We start from the raw sequence: 25,348 nt of genomic DNA on the forward strand, positions 1-25,348 counted from the left end.
CCATGAGTTGCAGCACGCCAGGTCTCCCTGTCTATCACCATCTCCTGAAGTCCACCCAACCCATGTCCGTTGAGTTGGTGATGCCATCCAACCATCTCATCCTCTGTCATCCCCTTCTCCTCCTGCCCTCAATCTTTCCCAGCATCTATACTTTAAGCCAATAAGTGTTGATAGGAATGGGGAAAACCAAATGACTAGGAAAATATTACAACTCTGAGAACCTGTGTTCACCTAAAGCAACAATTAACTGATTCAACTAACTGAGTTGAAAATTCAATTTCAGTTGAAATTTAAAGATCAGATATCATGTTGAAAGTTTGTAAAACATTTCTCTCAAAACTAGATATATTAAGCATATGAGAAAACAGAAATTAGAAGATAGGAGCCGTGTATTTTAACAAGGTTACTCGGATGGATAAATAGATAGGTAGATAGATTAGTAGGTAGATGGATAAGTAGACCCCTTTATCTAACAATTAGAGAATGTACTTTTTCCTCAAACTTACTGAAGGATGACAATATTTAACTATTTGTGCTGTGTTGTGCTGTACTAAGTTGCTTCAGTCATGTCCTACTCTTTGCGATACTATGGACCCTAGCCACCAGCTCCTCTGTCCGTGGGATTCTCCAGTCAAGAATATTGGAGTGGATTGCCATGCCTTCCCCCAGGGGATCTTCCTGACCCAGGGATTGAATCCATGTCACTTATGTCTCCTGCATTGGCAGGTGGGTTCTTTACCACTAGCGTCACCAGGGAAGCCCATTTAGCTATATACTGTGCCACAAAAGGCTCTAGAGGATCAACATAGAGTTCTAATTTTCTGTAAATACTTAATTACAAAAATACTTAATACTTAATTATTGTCTCTTCCACAAATATAAAACACAGACATAAGAAAATTCATGGGCTAGAGAAGAAAGTTAAAGAAAGGTTATGAACTATTTAGAATTGAACAGCATCCAGAAAAAACTGTGTATTGAAACTTGAAGCTAAAGAGTTAGCATAGTTTTTAATGTATATTTTAGCAATGATTGAAGATTAATGAGCCAAGCTTTCAACTCATGTCATGCAATCTAAGATTAAGAAACAAGGAATACAGCAAAAAGAATCCTTAAGGTGATGCTGAAGGGAGATCCAGAATGATGGCACTAGTTGACTTAGAGAGCATTGGTCCATTTTGGAGCAGGAGTTGGTCAGAGAGCTACAAGGGATAAATTTGAGGGGGATGGTGGTAGGTGTGATTATTTGATGTTTTGGATTGTCTTGAGTTAGAGGTGAAAGTTGCCAAATGTGAATTGTTTTTACTATTTCCCCATTATTAGTTAACATCTATTTTATGCTTTCATTTTAAAAAGAATATGTGTCAGATTTATTTTCTAATTTTTTGGAAAGTAGCCATTTTTATAGTTCATTTCCTTTTAAAAATTATGGATGATTATTTTTATTGTTTGGCTAAGTTTAAAGGGAAGTACTTTTGTTTGATTTAGAATGAATGCTGATTGGATAACAAAGACTACCTCCTTGAAAGTGTTCATCTGAGGACAGCTCTTAATTTTAAACACACTTTTCTCAGAGATTTTCATATATTTGTTGATTTGGAGTAGACTTTCATTTTTTTTACCTTATTTTTAAAAAATATAAATTTATTTATTTTAATTGGAGGTTAATTACTTTACAATATTATATTGGTTTATCTAAAGAGAACTATTCTCTTTAAGGAGAACTGATTGTTTACAAAAGAATGATGAAATACACAGCAAGTGCTATACTTAATAACATAAAATGGACAAATTGTGTCACAGGCTGCTTGTCTCCCTCAAGAGACAAAGACTAGACCAATCTGTACTATCCTTCTATATTAAGTTAGAACAGCTGGAGTTTAACATTTTTCTTCTCTCAATCTAAAGACTGGAAAATGTTCATATTGGATCTTACTTGTCTTTTACACTTTTGGTCTCCTGTGTTCTTTTTGGCTTGCAATCTTGGTTAGTGTGCAGGATAAGTTTGAGGGGAAAAAAAATCCTTCTCATTTCAGGATGAAATATTTAAAATAAACAGGCTGTGTGTTTATTACTGTGGAAACCAGACGGTAAGTATGACTGTAAACAGAATGATTTCAAAAGACTTAAGTAATTAAATGCCAAGAGAACTGTAATAATACTATCATTCTTTCATAACTTTTATATCTACCATAATTATTGAAATGCTTTCTGAAATAATTTTATAATTCTTAAGTTAATCTTTTGCCATACTTACATTTAAAGAATTTTAGTAGAAATACAGTCATTTATTTTGCTGACTGGAGAAACTTGTAGTTGTACTTGTTTTCCTCTATCATGATGGCTAGAACCTTCTGAAATTGTTAAATTCTCAGAAATTGCTTCATAATATTTTTCATATTTGTTAACCACCAAAGTCACAATAGTGACTTTGTAAGTTCGCTGCATCCATCTGCTTTCTTCTCCTGTCTTGGCATGGAAGTATATTCTGAGAACCTTGTTGTGACTATCTAACTCTTTGATATAGACTTAAGATTTGATATAACACAAGTTATTTTTCATTCAACTTAGTGGCTAAACACCAGCAACAAATTTCTCATTTAGTGCCCGGTAGGACATTTGGGTAAAGCTTAATGAGACCAAAGTTTCTGGAAAATGAATACAGCTTGACCCTGATTCGTGGTGGTTCAACCAACCTTATCTTGAATGAGTTCTTGTTTCATTCAAGAAATTGTGTTTTCTAAGCTAAATGTATTAGTTTTCTATTGTTATATAACAGATTGTCACAAATTTAGCAGTTAAGGACCATTCATTATCTCACAGTTTCTATAGGTCAGAAGTCCAGCCTTGGCACCGCTAGATTCTCTGCTCAGGATCTCACAAGTGTGAAATCAAAGTGTTAGCCAGACTGCATTCTCACCTGGAGCTCAGGTTCCTCTTCCAAGTTCAAATGGTTGGAAAAAAAATAAAACAGCAGTGTATATTTCCTTGCTGGCTGTTAGCCAAGTGTCATTCTCATCTCCTAGAAGCCACTCTTATGGCTCTCTCCATCTTCAAATCCAGCAACAGAGAATTTCCTTCAAGTTAACTCCTTTCTCTGTACAAAGATCCCACTCCATTTTGAAGATTTGATTTGATCAGGCCCACCAGAATAAATCTCTCTTGTTAAAAGTCAGCTGTACTGTATAATCTAACCTAAGCATAGATGTGAATATCTCATTAAATTCACAAATTCTTATTCCACAAAAGGAGAGGATTGTACAGGGCACATACTTCAGAGGACTCGAATCTTGACAGCCATCTTAGCATTCAGCCTATCATTTAGATAATAGATGCTATTAGGCATGTATTTCTTCAGTTTCTTTTGTCCGTCTTCATATGTGTGTATATTCTTTTCTTCCTTTAGTTTCAGAAAAGAAAGAATTTTTATTCTAAGTCTAAATTCTTCTGTCCTGGTCTTTCCCACCCCTCCTTGAATTTACTCTATTAGGCCTCCATGTGTTTCCCCTCTCACACTCAGCCTTACTCTTGTATTTTCATTTCCCCCTCTTTATTATTTGCTCCTTCCCTTCAGCTCATATGTTGCCTGGTTTTCAGTGCTTTTCACTCTAGATTTGTCTGCACTTTTCTGTAGCTCAGGTTTAAGTCCACCATCTTCTTTGCAGGAACTTTTCCAAAAAACTGATCTTCCTGTCTCTGGTCCTCCCTACTCTCATCTACTACCAGAGGGACATTTCTAAAATGCAAATCTAATCACACTATTCTGCTTACAAATCATCTGAAGTTCCACCTTGTTGCCTTTACCAGAAGACCAAATATGGACTATAGACATGTTATGTTTGACCCTTACATGCAGAAGACACTTTAGACAAGTTTCCAATAGCTCAAATCAGAAGCTTATACCTAGAAATCTAGATTTCTGATCTTTCTTGAGAAATTAAAAATCTTAGTAGTCTGGTCCACATCTTTACAAGGCCACTACTTCTACTGTTACTACTAGTAGCTGTCCCTGTGGATGGGAATTGCTCTGTGTACTTTGCCAGCCCATTAACTTTATTCATTTATTTTACCTGCGTAGCCCCTGAAGACAGTAACTTTACAAACCCTAACCTAGAGAATAAGGAATAAATGTCTTAGCATGGCATTTATCATTTTCCTACCTTCATCTCATTCATAGAAAGACAGAAAGTGAAGTCACTCCTTCGTGTCTGACTCTTTGCGACCCCGTGGACTGTAGCCTACCACACTCCTCCATCCATGGGATTTTCCAGGCAAGAGTACTGGAGTGGGTTGCCATTTCCTTCTCCAGAGGATCTTCCCAACCCAGGGATCAAACCTGGGTCTTCAGCATAGTAGGCAGATGCTTAACCATCTGAGCCACCAGGGAAGTCAGTCCCATTCATAATTTTCAAATTATTTTGCATCTTAGTTGACTGATTGCATTTCAGTGTCTCCTGCAAGATTATCATTTCCATAAGGACAGAAAGTATGCTTTGTTTATGCTTTCATTGTCAGCCCCTAACAATTTCTAACACATACCAGGAACTCAGTGAAATTGATTTCATTGGTGCTGATCGTACTTTCACACTTACATGCTGATTTTATGTGTTCATATGTTTGCTAAAAAGGCAGTGCAGGCAAAAGTAGGCATCAGTTCTCTAGCATTATTGGAAAAAATCTTAAAGCATAACTTTATGATTACCAAAAGTGAATCAACAGAGTCATTTTGAGTGGCAGAGGATAATCACTGTAATACTGTTTTAGTGATAGTGGTGGTTGAAACCCTTCAACACTATCAGTGTCTTATTCATTTTATTTGTTAATTTTTTGTTTTTTTTTTTTAAATAAATTTACTTATTTTAATCGGAGGTTAATTACTTTACAATATTGTATTGGTTTTGCCATACATCAACATGAATCTGCCACAGGTATACATGTGTTCCCCATCCATTCCTTTTATTTTTTCATTGGAGTTTAGAAATTTGGTCTCCTCTTATGATGTTATATGTTCAGAACATAGAGAAAATAGGCTTTCAGTTGATGTTAATCCCTTTCTCTGTGAGATACTTAAAGACTTTCTGTTTGTTGACATCCATCAATCAAAAATATTTCTTGATGCAACTTTTCTAAATTGGTTTCCTAACCATTGCTGTTCACTACAGAGCATTTTGAACTATAGCTCTCTAAAGTATTTTTGAGAATGAAGATTTGGGTTATTGGAGAATTAAATACAGGTGATTAGTGGAATTTCTGCTATACTTCTTTATTGTTGCATAAAAACATGAAAATGTAAGTGAGTTATTGAACATGGAGATATCCAGAAGATTAAGTTTATAGTACTTTGTGTCCTTAAATTGTTTTGTTAGGGTTTATCTCTACAGATTTTAATTGTTCTTCAGAAATACCATGTTGAACTATTAAAAAAAAATCTGTTTCCAGTATCCCACAGAATCATTTTTTCATGGAATGAGAGGTAGATACTCATGTTAAAAGGAGTCATAGATTGTTGTTGGCAATGAGAGGGAAGTCATATTTAATCCAGGACAGGGTGGTTCCTCTCAGTTACTCACTGATGAGACAGATACAATGGAAAAATTTACATCATTGCTCCTTTTCTCTCTCTTGGTAAAATTATGAACAAATTCTTTTTGTGATTCTCTTTTTGTGTTGATCTCATAGGTTCAAATAATTCTGGACTGTTCCCTTTTTCAATGATAGTTCATAGTGATGATATGAATTGTCTACAGGAAATATTTCTGCATGTGTTCCAACAACAGTCATTATTTGTGATATTCTCTGATTTTATTTTTAGATATTGTTCCAGTATTTTTTTATTTTGTTATTTATAATGTTCAATCCACACTCACAGAAAAAAAAACTTCAATAAATGTAGTTCTTACCCTCTTCACATTTTTTTATTGAGTTGACTATAGGATGGCAGAGCACAGTGAGGAAATTTTGGGAAATGAGTTTTCTTTAGGACATAACCGTAAGCTGTTTAAGACAGAACTACTACTTGTATTAGAGTTTTCAGAAGGAAAAAAAAAAGTATCTCCTATATAAAAATGTCTATCTGTATAGATAAATTATAAGATATTTGGTCACACAAGTGTAGATGCTGAGAACTCTCACAATCTGGAGACCCAAGAAAGCTGGTGGTATAATTCAAAGGCTTGAGAGCTGAAGAGCTGATATTGAATTTCCAATTCAGGTCTGAAGCCCTAAGAACCAAGGAGAATTAGGGGCAGGAAAAGATCCATGTGTCAGTGAAGTTGTCAGACAGAGAGAGAATTTAACTTTGCTCTGCCTTTTTGTTCTAGTCTGGCCCTCAGGTGTACGGTTAGTGCCTGGCCACAACAGGGAGGGCAATCTGTTCTGTTCAGTCCACTAATTCAAATGCTAATCTCTTCCAGAAACATCTTTACAGGCAGACCCAGAAATAATGTTTAACCAGCTCTCTGGGCATCCAGATAAAACTGACATATAAAATAAAGCCTCACACTAAGTATTGATGGTCTTGATAGTGAGGGTCTGATTATGGTCCTGTATATTGATATCATGCTTAAAATTTCATGTGGCTACTATAATCCCCCAAATTTGCTTCTCTATTCTGAAATTGATGTACTTGTGAAAAATTTAATAAGCATTAAAAAAAAATGGAAGTATAGTTGATTTACAGTGTTATGTTAGTTTCTGCTTTACAGCGAAGTGATTCATCTATATATATATACACGCACACACTTTTTAAATACTCTTTTCCATTATGGCTTATCACTATATAGTTTCCAGTTCTTTATAGTAGGACTTTGTTGTTGTTTATCCATTTTATATATAATAGTTTACATGTTAATGAGCATTTTTAATAATACTTTTCATACTATATAATGGGTATTTTTTTTGTTACAAAAGAGTCTCTTTGTGGGCAGAGACAGTGTTTTATTTCTTTGTACTTTTGATATATATATTCGGTTCAGTTCAGTTCATTTCAGTCACTCAGTCGTGTCCGACTCTTTGTGACCCCATGAATTGCAGCATGCCAGGCCTCCCTGTCCATCAACAACTCCTGAAGTTTACCCAAACTCATGTCGATCGAGTCGGTGATGCCATCCAGCCATCTCATCCTCTGTCGTCTCTTTCTCCTCCTGCCCTCAATCCCTCCCAGCATCAGAGTCTTTTCCAATGAGTCAACTCCTCGCATGAGGTGGCCAAAGTATTGGGGTTTCAGCTTCAGCATCAGTCCTTCCAGTGAACACCCAGGACTGATCTCTCCTTTAGGATAGACTGGTTGGATCTCCTTACAGTCCAAGGGACTCTCAAGAGTCTTCTCCAACACCACAGTTCAAAAGTATCAATTCTTTGGCGCTCAGCTTTCTTCACAATCCAACTCTCACATCCATACATGACCACTAGTATTTGGTTAAAAAAATTCCCTTAAACTGTTTACTGTAAGGTGTAAGAGTGAACAATTCTTTGACGTTATATGGTAGTTTTTTGTTTGTTTGTTTTTGAATGTCATTCACGTAGGGTAAACAGGTTGGACAGTAGTATTACTCTAAGTTTTTGAAGTTCAGAGATCAAAAACACAGCTTATTGGCAAAGCAACCTCATCTAGACTGTAATATTTATATTTGATATATCTTGTTCTGGAATTTAAGTACCAAGAATGTGGAAAACATAAGGAAGTTTCAAATTTTAGAGTATTTTGTACATATCCTGTTTTCTTCATGTTTTTAGTTTCAGGCAAAAGGAAAACATGTTGGAAGAAAGAAGTGTGTTAAGAATAACCAGAATTCAAATTTAAGTGTCAGTCTTTGATATCACATTTAGGTCTTAGGAAACAGCTATTAAAAACAATTTAATTGTTACAGTTGATAACCTCAAAATTTAAAGTAGACTTTGAATATATGTTTATTAGAGTTGTTGCTAATATATAGGATTGTTAAAAGTAAAAAACTCAGTTAAACAAATACTAAACAAATAATAATTTGCATTTGAGATAGATATATACCAGTAGCTATTCAAGTCCAGAACATTTTTCTAGATTGTAGAGTCAAGGTGATCAGATTTCTTAAAATCATTCAGAGGAGATCTACAGAGATTACCTCTGAGGGCAAAAGTATATTAAGAATATCCCTATGGATGAGAATAATTTGTTTTAAGGGGAAGATACAGACAGAATGAGAAAAGCCACTTTTGGCCCCACTTCCTGATGTTCAATCTGGTTTTAGAAAAGGCAGAGGAACCAGGGATCAAATTGCCAACATCCGCTGGATCATGGAAAAAGCAAGAGAGTTCCAGAAAAACATCTATTTCTGCTTTATTGACTATGCCAAAGCCTTTGACTGTATGGATCACAATAAACTGTGGAAAATTCTGAGAGAGATGGGAATACCAGACCACCTGACCTGCCTCGTGAGAAATCTGTATGCAGGCCAGGAAGCAACAGTTAGAACTGGACATGGAACAACAGACTGGTTCCAAATAGGAAAAGGAGTACGTCAAGGCTGTATATTGTCACCCTGCTCATTTAACTTCTATGCAGAGTACATCATGAGAAACGCTGGACTGGAAGAAACACAAGATGGAATCAAGATTGCCGGGAGAAATATCAGTAACCTCAGATATGCAGATGACACCACCCTTACGGCAGAAAGTGAAGAGGAGCTAAAAAGCCTCTTGATGAAAGTGAAAGAGGAGAGTGAAAAAGTTGGCTTAAAGCTCAACATCAGAAAACGAAGATCATGGCATCCGGTCCCATCACTTCATGGGAAATAGATGGGGAAACAGTGGAAACAGTGTCAGACTTTATTTTTTGGGGCTCCAAAATGACTGCAGATGGTGACTGCAGCCATGAAATTAAAAGACGCTTACTCCTTGGAAGAAAAGTTATGACCAACCTAGGTAGCATATTCAAAAGCAGAGACATTACTTTGCTGACTAAGGTCCATCTAGTCAAGGCTATGGTTTTTCCAGTAGTCATGTATGGATGTGAGAGTTGGACTGTGAAGAATGCTGAGCACTGAAGAATTGATGCATTTGAACTGTGGTGTTGAAGACTCTTGAGAGTCCCTTGGACTGCAAGGAAATCCAACCAGTCCATTCTGAAGGAGTTCAACTCTGGGATTTCTTTGAAAGGAATGATGCTAAAGTTGAAGCTCCAGTACTTTGGCTACCTCATGCGAAGGGTTGACTCATTCAAAAAGACTTTGATGCTGGGAGGGATTGGGGGCAGGAGGAGAAGGGGACGACAGAGGATGAGATGGCTGGATGGCATCACTGACTCGAGGGACGCGAGTCTGAGTGAACTCCGGGAGTTGGTGTTGCGATTCATGGGGTCACAAAGAGTTGGACATGACTGAGCGATTGAACTGAGCTGAACTGAACTGAAAGCCTGGCAGAGACATTACTTTGCCGACTAAGGTCTGTCTAGTCAAGGCTATGGTTTTTCCAGTAGTCATGTATGAATGTGAGAGTTGGACTGTGAAGAAGGCTGAGCACCAAAGAATTGATGCTTTTGAACTGTGGTGTTGGAGAAGACTCTTTAGAGTCCCTTGGACTGCAAGGAGATCTAACCAGTCCATTCTGAAGGAGATCAGCCCTGGGATTTCTCTGGAAGGAATGATGCTAAAGCTGAAGCTACAGTGTTTGGCCACCTCATGTGAAGTGTTGACTCATTGGAAAAGACTCTGATGCTGGGATAGATTGGGGGCAAGAGGAGAAGGGGACGACAGAGGATGAGATGGCTGGATGGCATCACTGACTCGATGGACGTGAGTCTGAGTGAACTCCGGGAGTTGGTGATGGACAGGGAGGCCTGGTGTGTTGCGATTCATGGGGTCGCAAAGAGTCGAACACGACTGAGCAACTGAACTGAACTGAACTGAATGCCTGGCTTCTGTTTCCTGTGAGACTAATGTTCAGTAAACTGGAATATTAGCTCTGTACAGTTTAGGAAAACAACCTAACCTTATGGGCACTATCTTCTGTTTATTCACTTAAAGTTACTACTTCCATAGTTATTCTAATGGCACATGGACTGTGACAGTTGCTGTCACTTAATATATAGAATCCCTTTGGGAAGACTTTAGGTCCAGTCATTTCAAAAGCAGTTGGCTATCTCCATATAACTTTCTTTGGTTTATGCACTGGCCCAGGTAGCAATATTTTGGTGGCAAATTTGAGTTTATCCGAAGCATGAACTTGTCAAAACTTGTCATGATCTTGAGAAATTTACTTGCCTAGTTTAAAAGTTAAATAAACCTGTTGGCGCTACCTTTCTAAAAGGAACTCTGTATGTGCACACCAGACAGCATGGCCTGCTTCAATTTATAGCCAGGCACTGATTTATAAACTTAAATCATGATGATTTTTAGAGAGTCTACATTCTGTAGTTTTTTGAACTGACTTTTTAAAGGGAATGCTTCCCTCACCCAGCATGTTGTAACCATGACAATAGGTACTAAAGTGTTTCCAGTGGTTAAACATACATTTTTGATCCAACCTTTTGAGTCATACAAAGAAAAAGTATTTTTAAAAAAATTTTATGAAATGTTCATTCTATGTCTGACTTTATTTCCCTAATGGCTGTGAATTTTCATGTAATCTTATTTCTCAGTATATACTGTATTTTCAGAATGCCACCCTCCTTTCTACTACTCCCTTACATGAGTTACAGATTCATCCTTTAGCACCCCATTGAATGAATGGAGATTACTACATTGTCAAAACACAATAACTGCTATACCATTTGGACATTTTTTGGCAATGAGTAAGTGTTCTCATTTGAGATTGCTCCATAAGAAACAGTTCACAGAAGTGGAACTGCTGTATGCCAAAAGAGTTGATTTCTTTTGGACTTTAACTGACTAGATTTCTGGTTTTAATATTTGCTAACAGCAAGGTGTTATTCTATGTAACATGACTTATTTACATAGTTACCACCAAACACTTGGTATTTCATCTAGTAATGACATTATTTCATTGAAAACAGCAGTTTTAATGCTGTACTATTTTGACATTTATTTATACTTTGAACTTTTAAAGGCTAAAGATTCAGGTTATAGTTTGTATCAATTTTTTCTAAAATTAATCTATTAACATTGTAGACCTCATAAAATACTACTGCTCTCTTTACATTTATGTAAAGCAAATATTCTACCTGATGTATCTTTCTGTGATGTAGATTGCCTTGTAGTATACCTGGTAGGGACTAAAGAATATTTAATCATATTTTAAATTTTTATGTAGGATTCTACAAAAACTTATTGACTATATACCATGTATTCCTTATATGACTTTAGCTGTAGATGCAGAGCTCAAAATCTGAATGTATTCAGTCATTAATTGACATAATACTTGAAACATAGTAAGTACTCAATAAGTGTTATTATTATTAGAAAAATATTATGGTATAATTTGATTTATTTCATCACATTGGATAGTGAATCATATTCTCTGAATATGTCTTATTTTGTGGATAGTAATTCATTGACTTATGGTATCCAATTTTGTTATAGAAATCCAGTGCTATTCTAATCCTTATAATTAATTTACATATAGTCTATTTTATTGCTCTGGAATCTTTTAGGATTCTCATTTTGTCCCAAATGCTATGAAGTTTGATGATGCTGTACCTTGCTGTGAGATCCCTGTTAATAAAGTGTGCTGGGACCTTTCCATTTGGAAATTTAAATCTTTCAGTTCATGCATTTCTTCTGCTTTTTAAATTCCTTCTCTTTTTTTGTCTCTTTTGGCTAATCGTATCATGTGGAAATGGCAACCCACTCCAGTACTCTTGCCTGGAAAATCCCATGGATGGTGGAACCTGGTAGGCTACAGTCCATGGGGTCTCAAAGAGTCGGACATGACTGAGCTACTTCACTTCACATGCTGTGGTAAAGAACCCGCCTGCCGGGCAGGAGACTGAAGAGACTTAGGTTCAATCCCTGGGTTGGAAGATCTCCTGGAGGAGGGCATGGCAACCCACTCCAGTATTCTTGCTTGGAGAATTGCCATGGATAGAGGAGCCTTGCAGGCTACAGTCATGGGGTCTCAATGAATTGGATGCATGACTACTAGTGAGACTTGTTCTGCATGAGCTCTAGGACTGGAGATTTCATGTGAGGCACAAGTCACATAAACATGCCTCTTACCTGGTTTGAGTACTCTCAACTTGCTGCCTGCTTTCTGTTTCTCCAGTCCTTGAAATAGGATTTTGGATTTTGGGTTTCGTTTTTTTTTTTTCAAATGGGAGAGAACCATCAGAGTCTATTATTGTTATCTCTAGGAGCGTTAATCTAATACAGCTTACCTTGCTATTATCTAAACTGGAACTATCTCAATGTTAACTTTTAATTACATTTTTCTTTGCAAGATAATTCAATTAAATGAATGGTTACCATCCATTGTGCTCTCCAGTTCTTCTCAATCTCATTAAAAATAGTTGCTAATTTTTATACTTTACAAGTAGATTTTCTATTAGGTAATTATCACCTAAAATAAAACACCTTGAAAAATTTGAAATGTTTTTTAGACAAGTAATTTCTTTTTATCTTGTCTCTAGGTCAATAACAAAATAAATCAAAGTATTACTAGTTTTCTATATAAATATTTTTGATTGGGATTTGGTTGTTAGAGATCTGCCACTACATTATTATAGGTGCTTTTTTTAGGATTCTTAGTGAATATTTTGGGATGAAAAATCTGACAGAAGCATTTTTAATTCATAGTTTAAAAAGACAGTTATTAAGCTTTGTGAAGATTTTTTGAAAGAAACTCATAAGCCAAACAAAAAATGAACATATCTTTTTCTGGATTCCTATACTTTATCACTTCATTTAAACTTGGATTTAAAAATACTTGATACCTCTGTGGCTTGTTAAAGATCACGTGTTTTGAGTTTACTGGTTTATAATAACTGATTTTAAGGAAATGAAGTTATAGTTAACACAAGTGTTTATGATTTTTTGTTGTTGCTGTTTCCAAAAAGTTCTAATTTCAATACAACACCTTCAACTAGTCAGGCTATTTCATCAAATATATATAGTTCGGTGCTTCAGGAGTGGAAGAACGGAGGTTGGCTTTAAGTGTACGCAATTTTTTAAATGGCAAAAGTCCAGGATTTATAATCAGAAAAAAATACAAGATTCTATTGTTTCAGTTAAATTTTCTTAAGAGAATGTTATGAGGGGCCTGAGCAGTTCTTACTAAACAGGGTAAACTGGTTTAAATACAGAAATAAATCATTCCATTATATTTCATACTATGTCCTATTAAGATATATTTCCTAAGTATCTTGTAGTAAGATATTTTATCATGTTGTAAGTTTCCCCGCCGCCCTCAGTGTTTGCTTCCTTATTGTTTCCATGAGGCCTTAGGAACTAAGCAACAGCAACAGTGATCTCCCCGGTGAGATCCTCTGTCATAGCCACACTGGAATGCTACTGTGTGTTAAAGTAATCAACCACTTTTAGAAGACATATCCAATTCAAACTGTCTCTAGAGAATAGAGTTTTTTTGTGCCGTTTGGTGTTATGTCCATTGTGGTTTATTTGTAAAATTCTTCATGGCCAGCCCTTATATTTTGTTCATGAATTTTTTATAGGATAAGTTATCATTTTGAATGCAGTGGTTACAATTGCCTGTGCAGGACACCACTTAAAATAAATGTCAGAATTAGGATTCTAAAACAGAGATTGCTTAGGTTCCCATATACCATATAATGCTTTTTATATGACCAAGGAATTCAAGATAACAAAAAACAAGACTAAGTAGGTCGTTACATTCATATTTCTACCTACAGATCATTTGGTAGTCTTATTAGCTACAGTGTAGGGAGTCTGATTAAAAAATAAGCAGACACTATGGATGAGTATGGAGGTTCCTCAATAAACTAAAAATAGAACTACCATCTAAGAGTGGTACTCCTGAGAGTATATCCAAAGAAAATGAAAACACTAATTTGAAAAGGTGTATTCACTCCAGTGTCATATGCACCCCAGCAGCATTGTTTGTAATAGCTAGGATATGAATTTAAGTTTCCATCTAGAGATGAGTAGATAAAGGATATCTGGCACACACGCGATGAAATATTACTCAGCCATTAAAAAAATGGATTTTTTGCCACTTGCAACAACATGGATGGCCTTGAAGGGTGTTATGCTTAGTGAAATAAATCAGACAGAAAAAAACAAATACTGTATGTGTTCACTTAAATATGGAATCTGAAAAATAAAGCTAATGAATGAATGTAACAAAACAGAAACAGACTCATAAATACAGATAACAAATTTGTGCTTACCAGTGAGGAGAAGGGTTGAGAGAAAGAGCAAAATAGAGAAAGGGGATTAAGAGACATAGACTACTAGGTATAAAATGAATAAGATGCAAGGATATAATGGACAGCACAGGGTATATCATCCATATTTTATCATAATGGTAATTGGAGTATAATCTATAAAAATGTCATATTACTATGATGTACACTGGAAATTAGTATAACATTGTTAATCAACTATACTTCAATTAAAAAAAAGTTTAAAAAAAGAAAATGGAAACAAAAAATTAACAATGAGAAACAACCAAAGGACATAAAAGTAACTCTTGATTAAAGAAGTGTAGTGATCCTGAATGGAGAAATTGCTCTGTAATTCATATTAGAACTTCCCTGGGACTTCCCTGGTGGCTTAGATAGTAAAGTGTCTGCCTACAATGCGGGAGACCTGGGTTCAGTCCCTGGGTTGGGAAGATTTCCTGGAGAAGGAAATGGCAACCCACTCCAGTACTGTTGCCTGGAAAATCCCATGATTGGAAGAGCCTGGTAGGCTACAGTCCATGGGGTCACAAAGAGTCGGACACGACTGAGCAACTTCACTTTCGCTACTTTTATATTAGAAATATGAATTCCTTCTAAAATAATTTGAAAATGAGCGTGATTCCAAATCAAATTCCTCGTATATCATATATATATACATATATATATATTTTTTGCTTTTTGCTTTTGGTTTACCTGAAGTTCTGATATGTGTCATCTTTCCCATGTTCTCTTGGTTAGAATTAGAAGCAAGTCACAGATCTACCTGCACTTCAGGGGAGGGTATTACACATGGCCTGAATAATTGGAGGGTGGGCAGACTGGAGACAGTCTTAGAGGAAATGCTGAGTACTTTGTAAGCACTCATTTTTCTGTCTGCAATCTTCTGAGGGCTTTTTGTTAGAGTGAGTTCTGAGCTTGTTACTGTAGTCCACAAAATCCTACGTGGTCTAGTTCCCTGTCTACCTTTCCAATCTCATCTCTGTTCTCCATCTCAGTTTTCAGAAGGACTTGTTCTGTGACCACTGTATCTAAGCATACTCTGCCCTCTAGTCACTATCTTATTACCATTTTATTTTCTTCCTTAAATCTACAACTGGGTGAAATTGTTATTTGCTCATTGGTGTTGTCAGTCCTCTACTAAAATATAAAGACCAAGTGAGTAGACAGATTGTTTTTCTTGTTCAAAAGAGTGTCTCCAATGCCTAGCACATAGTACATACTCAAAAAGTCTGATAAATGAATGAATGAATACATTTTATATTTAACCATGTAAAAAAGGGAATGCTAATTTGAGTCATATATAGCTCCTATCTTTTTGTGGCATTTGGACTAGTACAAGAAAAAAAAAATAACAGTATCTACTACTGTAGGCAAGCATCACTAAGAAGAAATGGAGTAGCGCTCATAGTCAACAAAAGAGTCCAAAATGCAGTACTTGGGTGCAGTCTCAAAAGTGACAGAATGATCTCTGTTTGTCTCCAAAGAAAACCATTTAATATAGTAATCCAAGTTAATGCCCCCATCACTAATGCCAAAGAAGTTGAAGTTGAACGGTTCTATGAAGATCTACAAGACCTTCTAGAACTAACACCAAAAAAAGATGCCCTTTCCATCATAGGGGACTGGAATGCAAAAGTAGGAAGTCAAGAGATAACTGGAATAACAGGCAAGTTTGGCCTTGGAATACACAATGAAGCAAGGCAAAGGCTAACTGAGTTTTGCCAAAAGAACACACTGAGGGTCATAGCAAACACTCTCTTCCCACAACACAAGAAATGTCTCTACACATGGACATCACCAGATGGTCAGTACTGAAATCAGACTGATTGTATTCTTTGCAGCTGATGATGGAGAAGCTCTATATAGTCAGCAAAAACAAGACCAGGAGATGACTGTGGTCTAGATCATGAATTCCTTATTGTAAAATTCAGATTTAAATTGAAGAAAGTAGGGAAAATGACTGGACTATTCAAATATGACCTAAATTAAATCCCTTATTATTATACAGTGGAAGTGACAAATAGATTGAAGAGATTATATCTGATAGAGTTCCTGAAGAACTAAGGATGGAGGTTCGTAACACTGTACAGGAGGCAGGGATCAAAATCATCCCTTCTTAAGAAGAAGAAATGCAAAAAGGCAAAATGGTTGTCTGAGGAGGCCTTACAAATAACTGATAAAAGAAGAGAAACTAAAGGCAAAGGAGAAAGGGAAAGACATACCCAACTGAATGCAGAGTTCCGAAATAGCAAGGAGAGATAAGAAAGCCTTCCTCAGTGATCAGTGCAAAAATAGAGGAAAACAATAAAATGGGAAAGACTAGAGATCTCTTCTAGAAAATTAGAGATACCAAGGAAATATTTCATACAAAGATGTGCACAATAAAGGCGACCTGATGCAAAGAACCGACTCCTTGGAAAAGACCCTGATGCTGGGAAAGATTGAAAGCAGGAGGAGAAAGGAATGAGAGAGGATGAGATGGTTGGATGGCATCACCAACTCGATGGACATGAGTTTGAGCAAGCTCTGGGAGTTAGTGATGAACATGGAAGCCTGGCGTGCTGCAGTCCATGGGGTCGCAAAGAGTTGGACATGGCTGAGTGACTGAAATGAATTGAACTGAAGAAAAAAGCAAGTAGATATTGTAATGCTATGTTAATTGTTTATAGAAGTCCTGACTTGAGAAAACATATCACCTATTGATACACATTTGGCAATTTTTCAACTTATCTGTAATAATGGGAGCTGATATTGTGGATAACCATATAACTCTACAGAGAAAAAAGAGAATTAGATCAAGGGTCCTATCTAAGAAATATTACCAGTTACGCTGTAAATGAAAGACAGAGAAGCATGCTATGAAGATATGATTAGATGAGTGTTATGAGATTTAGTAGAGTGCCAGGAGATCCACGGTACTGTTTCTTTTTCAGTACCTAATATCGAACTTAAAGTAACAGGTAAATAATAGGCAACCCCTGATGTCTACCTCCCCTGCTACCCCCAATCCAATTTACCGTTGCTAAAGCCTTTCATGCTAAGTATCTTCAGTCATGTCTGACTCTTTGTGGCCCTATGGACTGTAGCCCACCGGGCTCCTCTGCCCATGGGGATTCTCTAGGCAAGAATACTGGAGTGGGTTGCCATGCCCTTCTCCAGGGGATCTTCCCAACCCAGAGTTCGATCCTGTGCATCTTACGTGTCCTGTTTTGGCAACCAGATTCTTTACCACTAGTGTCACCTGTTGATTCTAAATCCATGTATAGTGTATTTTTCATTGTTTATTATAACTCCTAATTAGACTAAGATAAATCTGCTTTTTACTATATTTTCCGTGAACCAAAAGGTTCACCATCTCTATTTCAAGGACATAATGGAATAAACATTTGTAGTCATTTAAAGTAACAGTAACTTCTGAAATTCTCTTATTGCGAAGACATTTGGGCTTTTCATTTCATTTCTCTGATTCCTACTAATGGATTTTGTAATTATGAATACCAAATAATTCTTAGATGATGCTTAATATATACAGCATACCCTTAATATATTAGCATACCCTTAAAATGCTAATAATTTGTAGATCTATACTAGAACTCAGTGTGTTTTTTTTTTATTTTTGGCTTATTGCATTCTGATTGTAAGGACGTACAGGGTCTACACATCTGAAGCCCTGCATATGCAAGTCTTACTTGATCATATAATCATCTTAAGATGTTTAAACATTTTAAATACACTTTAAGAAATGTGAGCAAGAAAATAATTGGAAAGTTGAGATTAATAGTCTCACAATAAAGTTCTCTTATCTGTTTAGAAAGTCCTGTCAGCATTCTTTTCTCAGTTCCAGCTACTGTGGAAGATAAATATGCCCAGTTGTCAACCTAGGTACGTCACTAGTTTAGAATATTCATTTGTAATATTTTAAATTTAAATCTATAATAATGTTTCAAGCAGATCACAAAACCAAAGAGTTAATGGTACAAACATCTTAGTAAAAACTACTTAGTAAAAAATATTATTCTTGAGTAAAAATACTGTTGATGATTAATGTAACTAGGCCAAAATAAGACAGTTTAGTTTCCTTTTTACTATGTAACCTGACTTGTTTCCTTTATTACTAGAATTTTGCAACTGTGTATTATAACAACTGTGTATTTATAGCTATATGTTTTTCTATAATATAAAAATATCCTGTATTACAAACTATAATGAATTGGGTTTGCTTCTTAGTGTGCATATATCTAGACACAGCTAAACTTTTTAAACATGTTAATAAAAGCACAAACTAAAAAAAAGGAATTCCATCTGTTTGCCTAGGAATCATCTCAAGATATCTTTATTCCTCCTTTTCCTTTAGGTTTGCATCTTGGTTCCCAAGACAGTAACAGAGATTAATTCTGCAAGGTTATTTAGACTACTTTGATAATGTATCAATCTCTTTAGTTGATATATTCTAAGCAGAGTTCAGCTTACACCTTGAGAATCCTCCTGTCCCCAGAAACATTTGGAGTGACAATAAATAATTTCCCTGAAATTACTGTTTATTTTGTGTATTTTACTGATACTATATATTCTCTTTTATCTGTGTGGCCATTCCAAAGAACCTGAAAACAGTACATATACATTCTTACATTTTTCAAAAAGCAAATCTTTTTAGGTTTTATTAAACCTATGTATTATCACAGTATCAAGAGCTATTACACAGTCTTTTAACCATGCCCTTTTGCTGAAATTATACTATTCAATAAAATTAAAACTGTTATCTCTTAAATATCTTCAAGATTTCTTAATTTGTATTTAGAGTATCACTGTCCCAATTATTTATTTTACCTGAAATATTATAATTTTATTCACTTATTAATAAATATCATAGCAGTTTTAAAAAATTTAAGTCTTTTATTGAGCAGTATATGTCCAGAGCTCTATAAGACACTGTGTAAGTTAAGGAAGACATATAAGATATGGTCTCTGATCTCAAAGAACTAAAAATTTAAAGGAAAACACTGCATTTCTGAAGCAACAAGAGAGATACACAGAGGATGAAACTGAGTGAAAAATTGTGTGAGACAAATCTGAATTATTAAGAGTAGAGAAGCTAATACAGGCTAACGTAGATAAAGAGAATTTGATCTGGGCTTTGAAGTGATGGGTAAAAGGGTATGGCATTTACTCTTGGATTTAAAGATGTCCAGAATAAAACATCAGCTAAAGAAAATGGATATGTTTTCTGAAATTGTGAATTTTAAATGCATCAGATAGAAAATGCTTTGTTTGTGTTGCTTGCTAAAACAAATGACAGAGTCAACTAGTGCAACCTAATATGATTACCAGTATTCAAAAAATTAATTGTTTTGAACTTTTTTGACAAAGAAAAATAAAAACATACCTTAAAATCATAGATTATAGACTGAGTGAGGTGCTTAGTATAGATCTGTGTACAGAAAATTCACCATAAGGTCTTAAGAACTAACTACAAAAAAAATTTATTTTTGCCCATGCCTCTAAAGAAGAGACATGTTTTCAAAATGTCTTTAATTGTGGTTTCTGACTCTGGTTTTACTATTTGAAGTCCTAATTTTATATTGCAGATTATTTTGAAATTACAGAACTAATAAAGAACAGCTGTGTTAATAGCCTTACATGTCCAACAAAAAACGAAAGTAAAGGACTTTTAAATCGACACAACCATCCAATGTTACTTTTGTGGGAATTTGCTAACTCTTTTTTAAAGTTTCCACTTTTTATTTGAAGGATGGCATAAAGATGGGTTGGATATAGAGTTAGAGCACAGAAATATTTTATGCTTCTCAATTCATTAGACCGGATTTGAGGACCTCTGATAAGTCCAGTGCAATTGGGCATGTGGTCCGTTAACATGTGTAATAAGGTGGACAGGCAGGGAACAGAGGTAGAGAGAGTGAAAGGGCGTTTCCTGCCTTGGTTCTGAACTATGTGAATACAGGTAGGATGGTCCAGACGACTCATTTTCTCATACATTCCAGAATTTTTCTACAAAATAAGCGGAATATTTCAAGTAAAATATTTTTCTTAGATTGAGTTTTAAATACTTCTTGATTATTTTCACTGTTTCAAATAACAGATGTTCACACCTGTTAAATGACCCAAAACTAGTGAATATAATTAAAAAAATAGAAACTGAAAAATGCTTGCCTGCTCTTAAGAAGAAATGACATTTTAAGCTTGTTCTACACTAAGTAGCCAAGAAAAAAACTGAAGAATTCTCTTTAGGAATTTTGAATATAAGCATTTGAATGATATTTTGAAAGAAGTTGTTTGTTATTAGTGGTTTAAAACTGTTACCTTTATCTTCTGCCATCTAAAATAGGTTAGGGGGTTGTGTTTACCTGTCCATTTGTATTTTACTTCATTCAGGATCAAAATGTGAGCCTGAATTTAACACTCAATGGATAATGCTGCATTATCCATTGACACTGTTGCAACTTCCAAGTGATAAAGAATTCTTTCCTTTCCAAAGTCAAAGCTGCTGGACAATTGTGAAAATGTAAGAATATAAAATCATGATTTGGGTTTATGTTTTACTGATAATCTATTGTCTAAAAATAAAATATGCTTCATTTTTCTTCTGTATTGACTCAAACAAGTAATATTCTATATCTGATCTTTATCTTATGTGTGTTTGTTTGCATAAGAGAAGCTTTAAAGGTTAAATACTCTAATTTACTTTCAATTATTATATAATTTGCATAGATAAAACTTTCCTATTTAAACTTAAATACTTGTTAAATGGACTCACTATATGTACTTCAAAGCAAGAGTTTTGGGCCATTTGATTTTAAGTTTACGAGAAATAAATCAGATGTGACAAATAGTCTGAGATAATGTCAAACTTCTTGTAAGTTTTCCAAGTCTTTTTTGGGTAAAGGTTTAATAATAATAATTATGCTATTTAAAAATGATAATTTAATAATAATTTTACTGTTAAAATTAGAATTCAGCTTAAATTTATAATGTAAAAATTATAATTTTACTATTCTAATTAGAGTTAAGCTCAAATTGCTGAATTTAGGTTTTATATATATGTATATACACAACTGTATGTACTCATTGAAATAAAGCACAATTTTTCTTAGTCTGTTTCCATTCTTTTAAGAAACAGAAAGAGGTGAGATAAAACAAATTAAAGCATTTTAAAACAAATGAGCAGACATTATGACCTGCTTAGAATTCAAAAACAAAATGCATAAATACGTACAAAATTTCTTTGTGGCTAAACCAGTACTCTTCAGTCCTTGTATAACATTTGTGCCCATAATACATTATTATTATGTGCCCATGAAAATGAAAGAGGAGAGTGAAAAAGTTGACTTAAAACTCAACATTCAGAAAACTAAGATCATGGCATCTGATCCTATCACTCCATGGCAAATAGATGGGGAAACACTGGAAACAGTGAGATACTTTATTTGGGGGGCCTCCAAAAATCTCTGCAGATGCTGACTGGAGCCATGAAATTAAAAGATGATTGCTCCTTGGAAGAAAAGCTATGACCAAACTAGGCAGCATATTAAAAAGCAGAGACATTATTTTGCCAACAAAAGTCTGTCTAGTCAAAGCTATGGTTTTTCCAGTAGTCATGTATGGATGTGAGAGTTGGACTATAAAGAAAGCTGCGTGCCAAAGAATTGATGCTTTTGAGCTGTGCTGTTGGAGAAGACTCTTGGGAGTCCCTTGGCCTGCAAGGAGATCCAACCAGTCCATCCTAACGGAAATCAGTCCTGACTGTTCATTGGTAGGACTGATGTTGAAGCTGAAACTCCAATACTTTGGCCACCTGATGCGAAGAACTGACTCACTGGAAAAGACCCTGATGCTGGGAAAGACTGAAGGCTGGAGGAGAAGGGGATGAGAGAGGATGAGATAGTTGGATGGCATCACCGACTCGATAGACATGAGTTTTAGTAAGCTCTGGGAGTTGTTGATGGACAGGGAAGCCTGGTGTACTACAGTCCATGAGTTCACAAAGAGTTGGACATGACTGAGTAACTGAACTGAACTAATACAAGAACATAAAAATCCTTTGATTTCCTGTATATTTTAAGCAAGTATATGTAAATATTTTTCAACATCTAGGAATTCTCAGCATTTAAATCTTTTTACCAAGTTTCTATGATATTAAGTAAAACATCTATTCGTGGTTTTGATCTGAAAATTTAAAAGTAAATTGGTAAATGTAATTCATCCAGAAAAGTTTACTCTGTGGGGTTAAACAACTCTTTTATAAAATACCACTCAGATTGCAAACACTGGAGTTTTACTTTAGGACTTTTAGTTTTATTTGTAGATTGACTGATATGATTAGTCTCAGAATTATCAGTCATTGTTAAGTATTTCTTAATCTATATATAACATATTTATAGGAATGCTCTTTCACAAACAAGATACTTTAGAAATATTCCTATCAGTGAATGCCATAATAGAAACTATTTATCCAGGAGGCTAAATAACAACACAAACCAAAAAAAAAAAAAAAAAAAAAAATTCTGTACTCTCAATATTGCCACCTACTCAGTGCCTTTAGAATCTCTGTTTAGAATCATGTGTAGATTCTGAAGCTAGTTCTTCCTCTTACTTGTTGTTTGTTTAGCATACTCACTTATGTCATCAAATAGTTTAACAGGATAGCATAGTGGGATCTTGATTTTATTCCTTTGATATATTAGATAACCACTCTGAACTTCAGTTAAAATGAATATAATAATAGTTCCATTTTGGTGATGATTAAATGAGTATATTTGTGCTATGCTTGAGTTATATTTCAACTATAAGATATGATAGCTATATAATTTTAATTGTCATTTAAAATCTTATTTTTAGTTATAATAATTCTAATAAGTAAGGATAATTATGTGCTGTGTGCTTAGTTGCTCAGTCATATCCAACCCACTGCAACCCCATGGACTATAGCCCACCAGGCTCCTCTGTTCATGAATATACTCCAAGCAAGAATACTTGAGTGGGTTGCCATGCCCTCCTCTGGTGATTTTGCCCCCAGGGATTGAACCCAGGTCTCCCGCATTGCAGGCAGATTCTTTACCATCTGAGCCACCAGGGAAGCCCAAGGATAATTATAGTCATTATTATTAAATCATTGTGTTTTAGTATCTTCATCTACCGAAACGAGGAGAGCCTGTGTCTCTTTTAGAATTCCTTAACTATAATAAAGATGTATTAAACTATTTTATTTTGTAGTGACCTCTAGTAGAAGATTTAAGATATTTTTATATCTTACCTCTACACAAAAGTACTTGTTTGACATATGACATTATCATTTATAATTTATAGTAATAAATTATTGGTTTTTGACAGAGAAGTAATTACTGTTCCCAGGTTTATAAATTTAAAACCCTATATTTCTCTCAGATATTACAAAATTTTTGCTCTTTCTTAAGAGATAGCTTTTCCGATCAGTATTAAGAGAAACTGAAGTTTAGAATCTTCATGTATGGGACTTCACTGGTGGTCCAGTGGCTAAGACTCTGTGCTTGCACAGCAGGAGGCATGGTTTCCATTCCTTGTCAGGGGACTAAGATCCTGTAGGGATGCCATGCAGTGTGGCCCCCCCAAAAAAGAGTTTTCATGTGAAATTTGTTTTATTATTCTGAGTATGAAAGTGAAAGTAGAGTCACTCAGTCGTGTCTGACTCTGCGACCCTATGGACTGTATGTAGCCTACAACGTTCCTCCATCCATGGGATTTTCCAGGCAAGAGTACCAGAGTGGGTTGCCATTTCCTTCTCCAGGAGATCTTCCCAACCCAGGGATAGAACCTGGGTCTCCTGCATTGTAGGCAGATGCTTTACCATCTGAGCCACCAGGGAAGATGTATAGTGATTTAAAATATGTACTAGACAGTAGAAACAGATGGTAGCATGTTTTTATGTATTTATGTTGTTTTCATTTCTGCTAAAATGTGAGAGAGTGACTTACCACTTAATTTTTTTTCTTAGGTTTTATGTTGATTTATATGATAAACTTCAGTAAGAAAGTAGGAGGTTGCCCAGTAGTTTTGTTCATTGTATTTATATCTGGTAAATGCACTATATTTAAATCTTACACCTTTTTTTTCCCCTCTCAGAAGAAAATATATATATTTAAAACTGGGCCACTCAATCTTGATTTTCTCCCAAAACTAATCATGTTTTCTTTTGATCCTAGTTCAGGCTTGGTTCCTTCAACCTAGAGAAAATTGCAAGCCCAGCTGAGGTCATTAGAGAACTTATTTGTCACTGCCTGGACACCATTGCAGAAAGCCAAGCCAAAAATGAGCACCTGCAGAAAGAAAATGAAAGGCTTCTGAGAGATTGGAATGATGTTCAAGGACGGTGTGTACATAATGTGCTTGTATCTTAAGAACACTAAGCTCTTTATATTATTGTAGCTCTAAGTTAATGATTTATACTCTTATGCTATATGTAGACTATCATATATTTATAACGAAATGTGTCATTGATTATACCTCTACTTAATGTGATTAAACTAAATTATTGGTCATTATTGTACAATATAGGAGAACAGCAACACTTTTAGGTCATTAGTATTTGGTGGCACCAGAAAACTAATAACAGTAAGAAGTAATTGGACAGTGGGGATCAGAACCCATTAATAGCAAGCAAAGTTTAGGAAGTTTGATATTTATAAGGATTAAAGTGAAAGTGAAGTCACTCAGTCGTGTCCAACTCTTTGCGACCCCGTGGACTGTAGCCCACCAGGCTCTTCCATCCATGGGATTCTCCAGGCAAGAATACTGGAGTGGGTTGCCATTTCCTTCTCCAGGGGATCTTCCCCACCCAGGGATCGAACCCAGGTCTCCTGCATTGCAGGCAGACGCTTTAACCTCTGAGATTAATAATGAATAAAAAAGAGAAAAGAAATATAAATAAGCATAGTTGATTCCTTATTTGAAATCTTTTTATGAATGACATCTATTTCAGGTGAAGTATGTTTTGGCTCCTGAGAAAAACTTAGTTTTTGCAGATTGATTGAAAGATCATATTCT

The 25,348-nt window shown here is 35.3% G+C and overlaps 1 protein-coding gene across 1 annotated transcript in view; it reads left to right on the plus strand.

Annotated features, from left to right (window-relative positions):
• XRCC4 (X-ray repair cross complementing 4) overlaps window positions 1–25,348 on the plus strand; it is a 251,339-nt gene that overhangs the window by 64,301 nt on the left and 161,690 nt on the right. Inside the window, exon 3 of the mRNA XM_052643934.1 lies at window positions 24,508–24,674. Within this exon, the coding sequence (XP_052499894.1) occupies window positions 24,508–24,674 (167 nt within the window). The remainder of the gene's footprint in view (window positions 1–24,507; window positions 24,675–25,348) is intronic.

This window comes from Budorcas taxicolor, chromosome 7 (assembly GCF_023091745.1).
Source record: "Budorcas taxicolor isolate Tak-1 chromosome 7, Takin1.1, whole genome shotgun sequence".
In the NCBI taxonomy this organism is placed as follows: Eukaryota; Metazoa; Chordata; class Mammalia; order Artiodactyla; family Bovidae; genus Budorcas; species Budorcas taxicolor.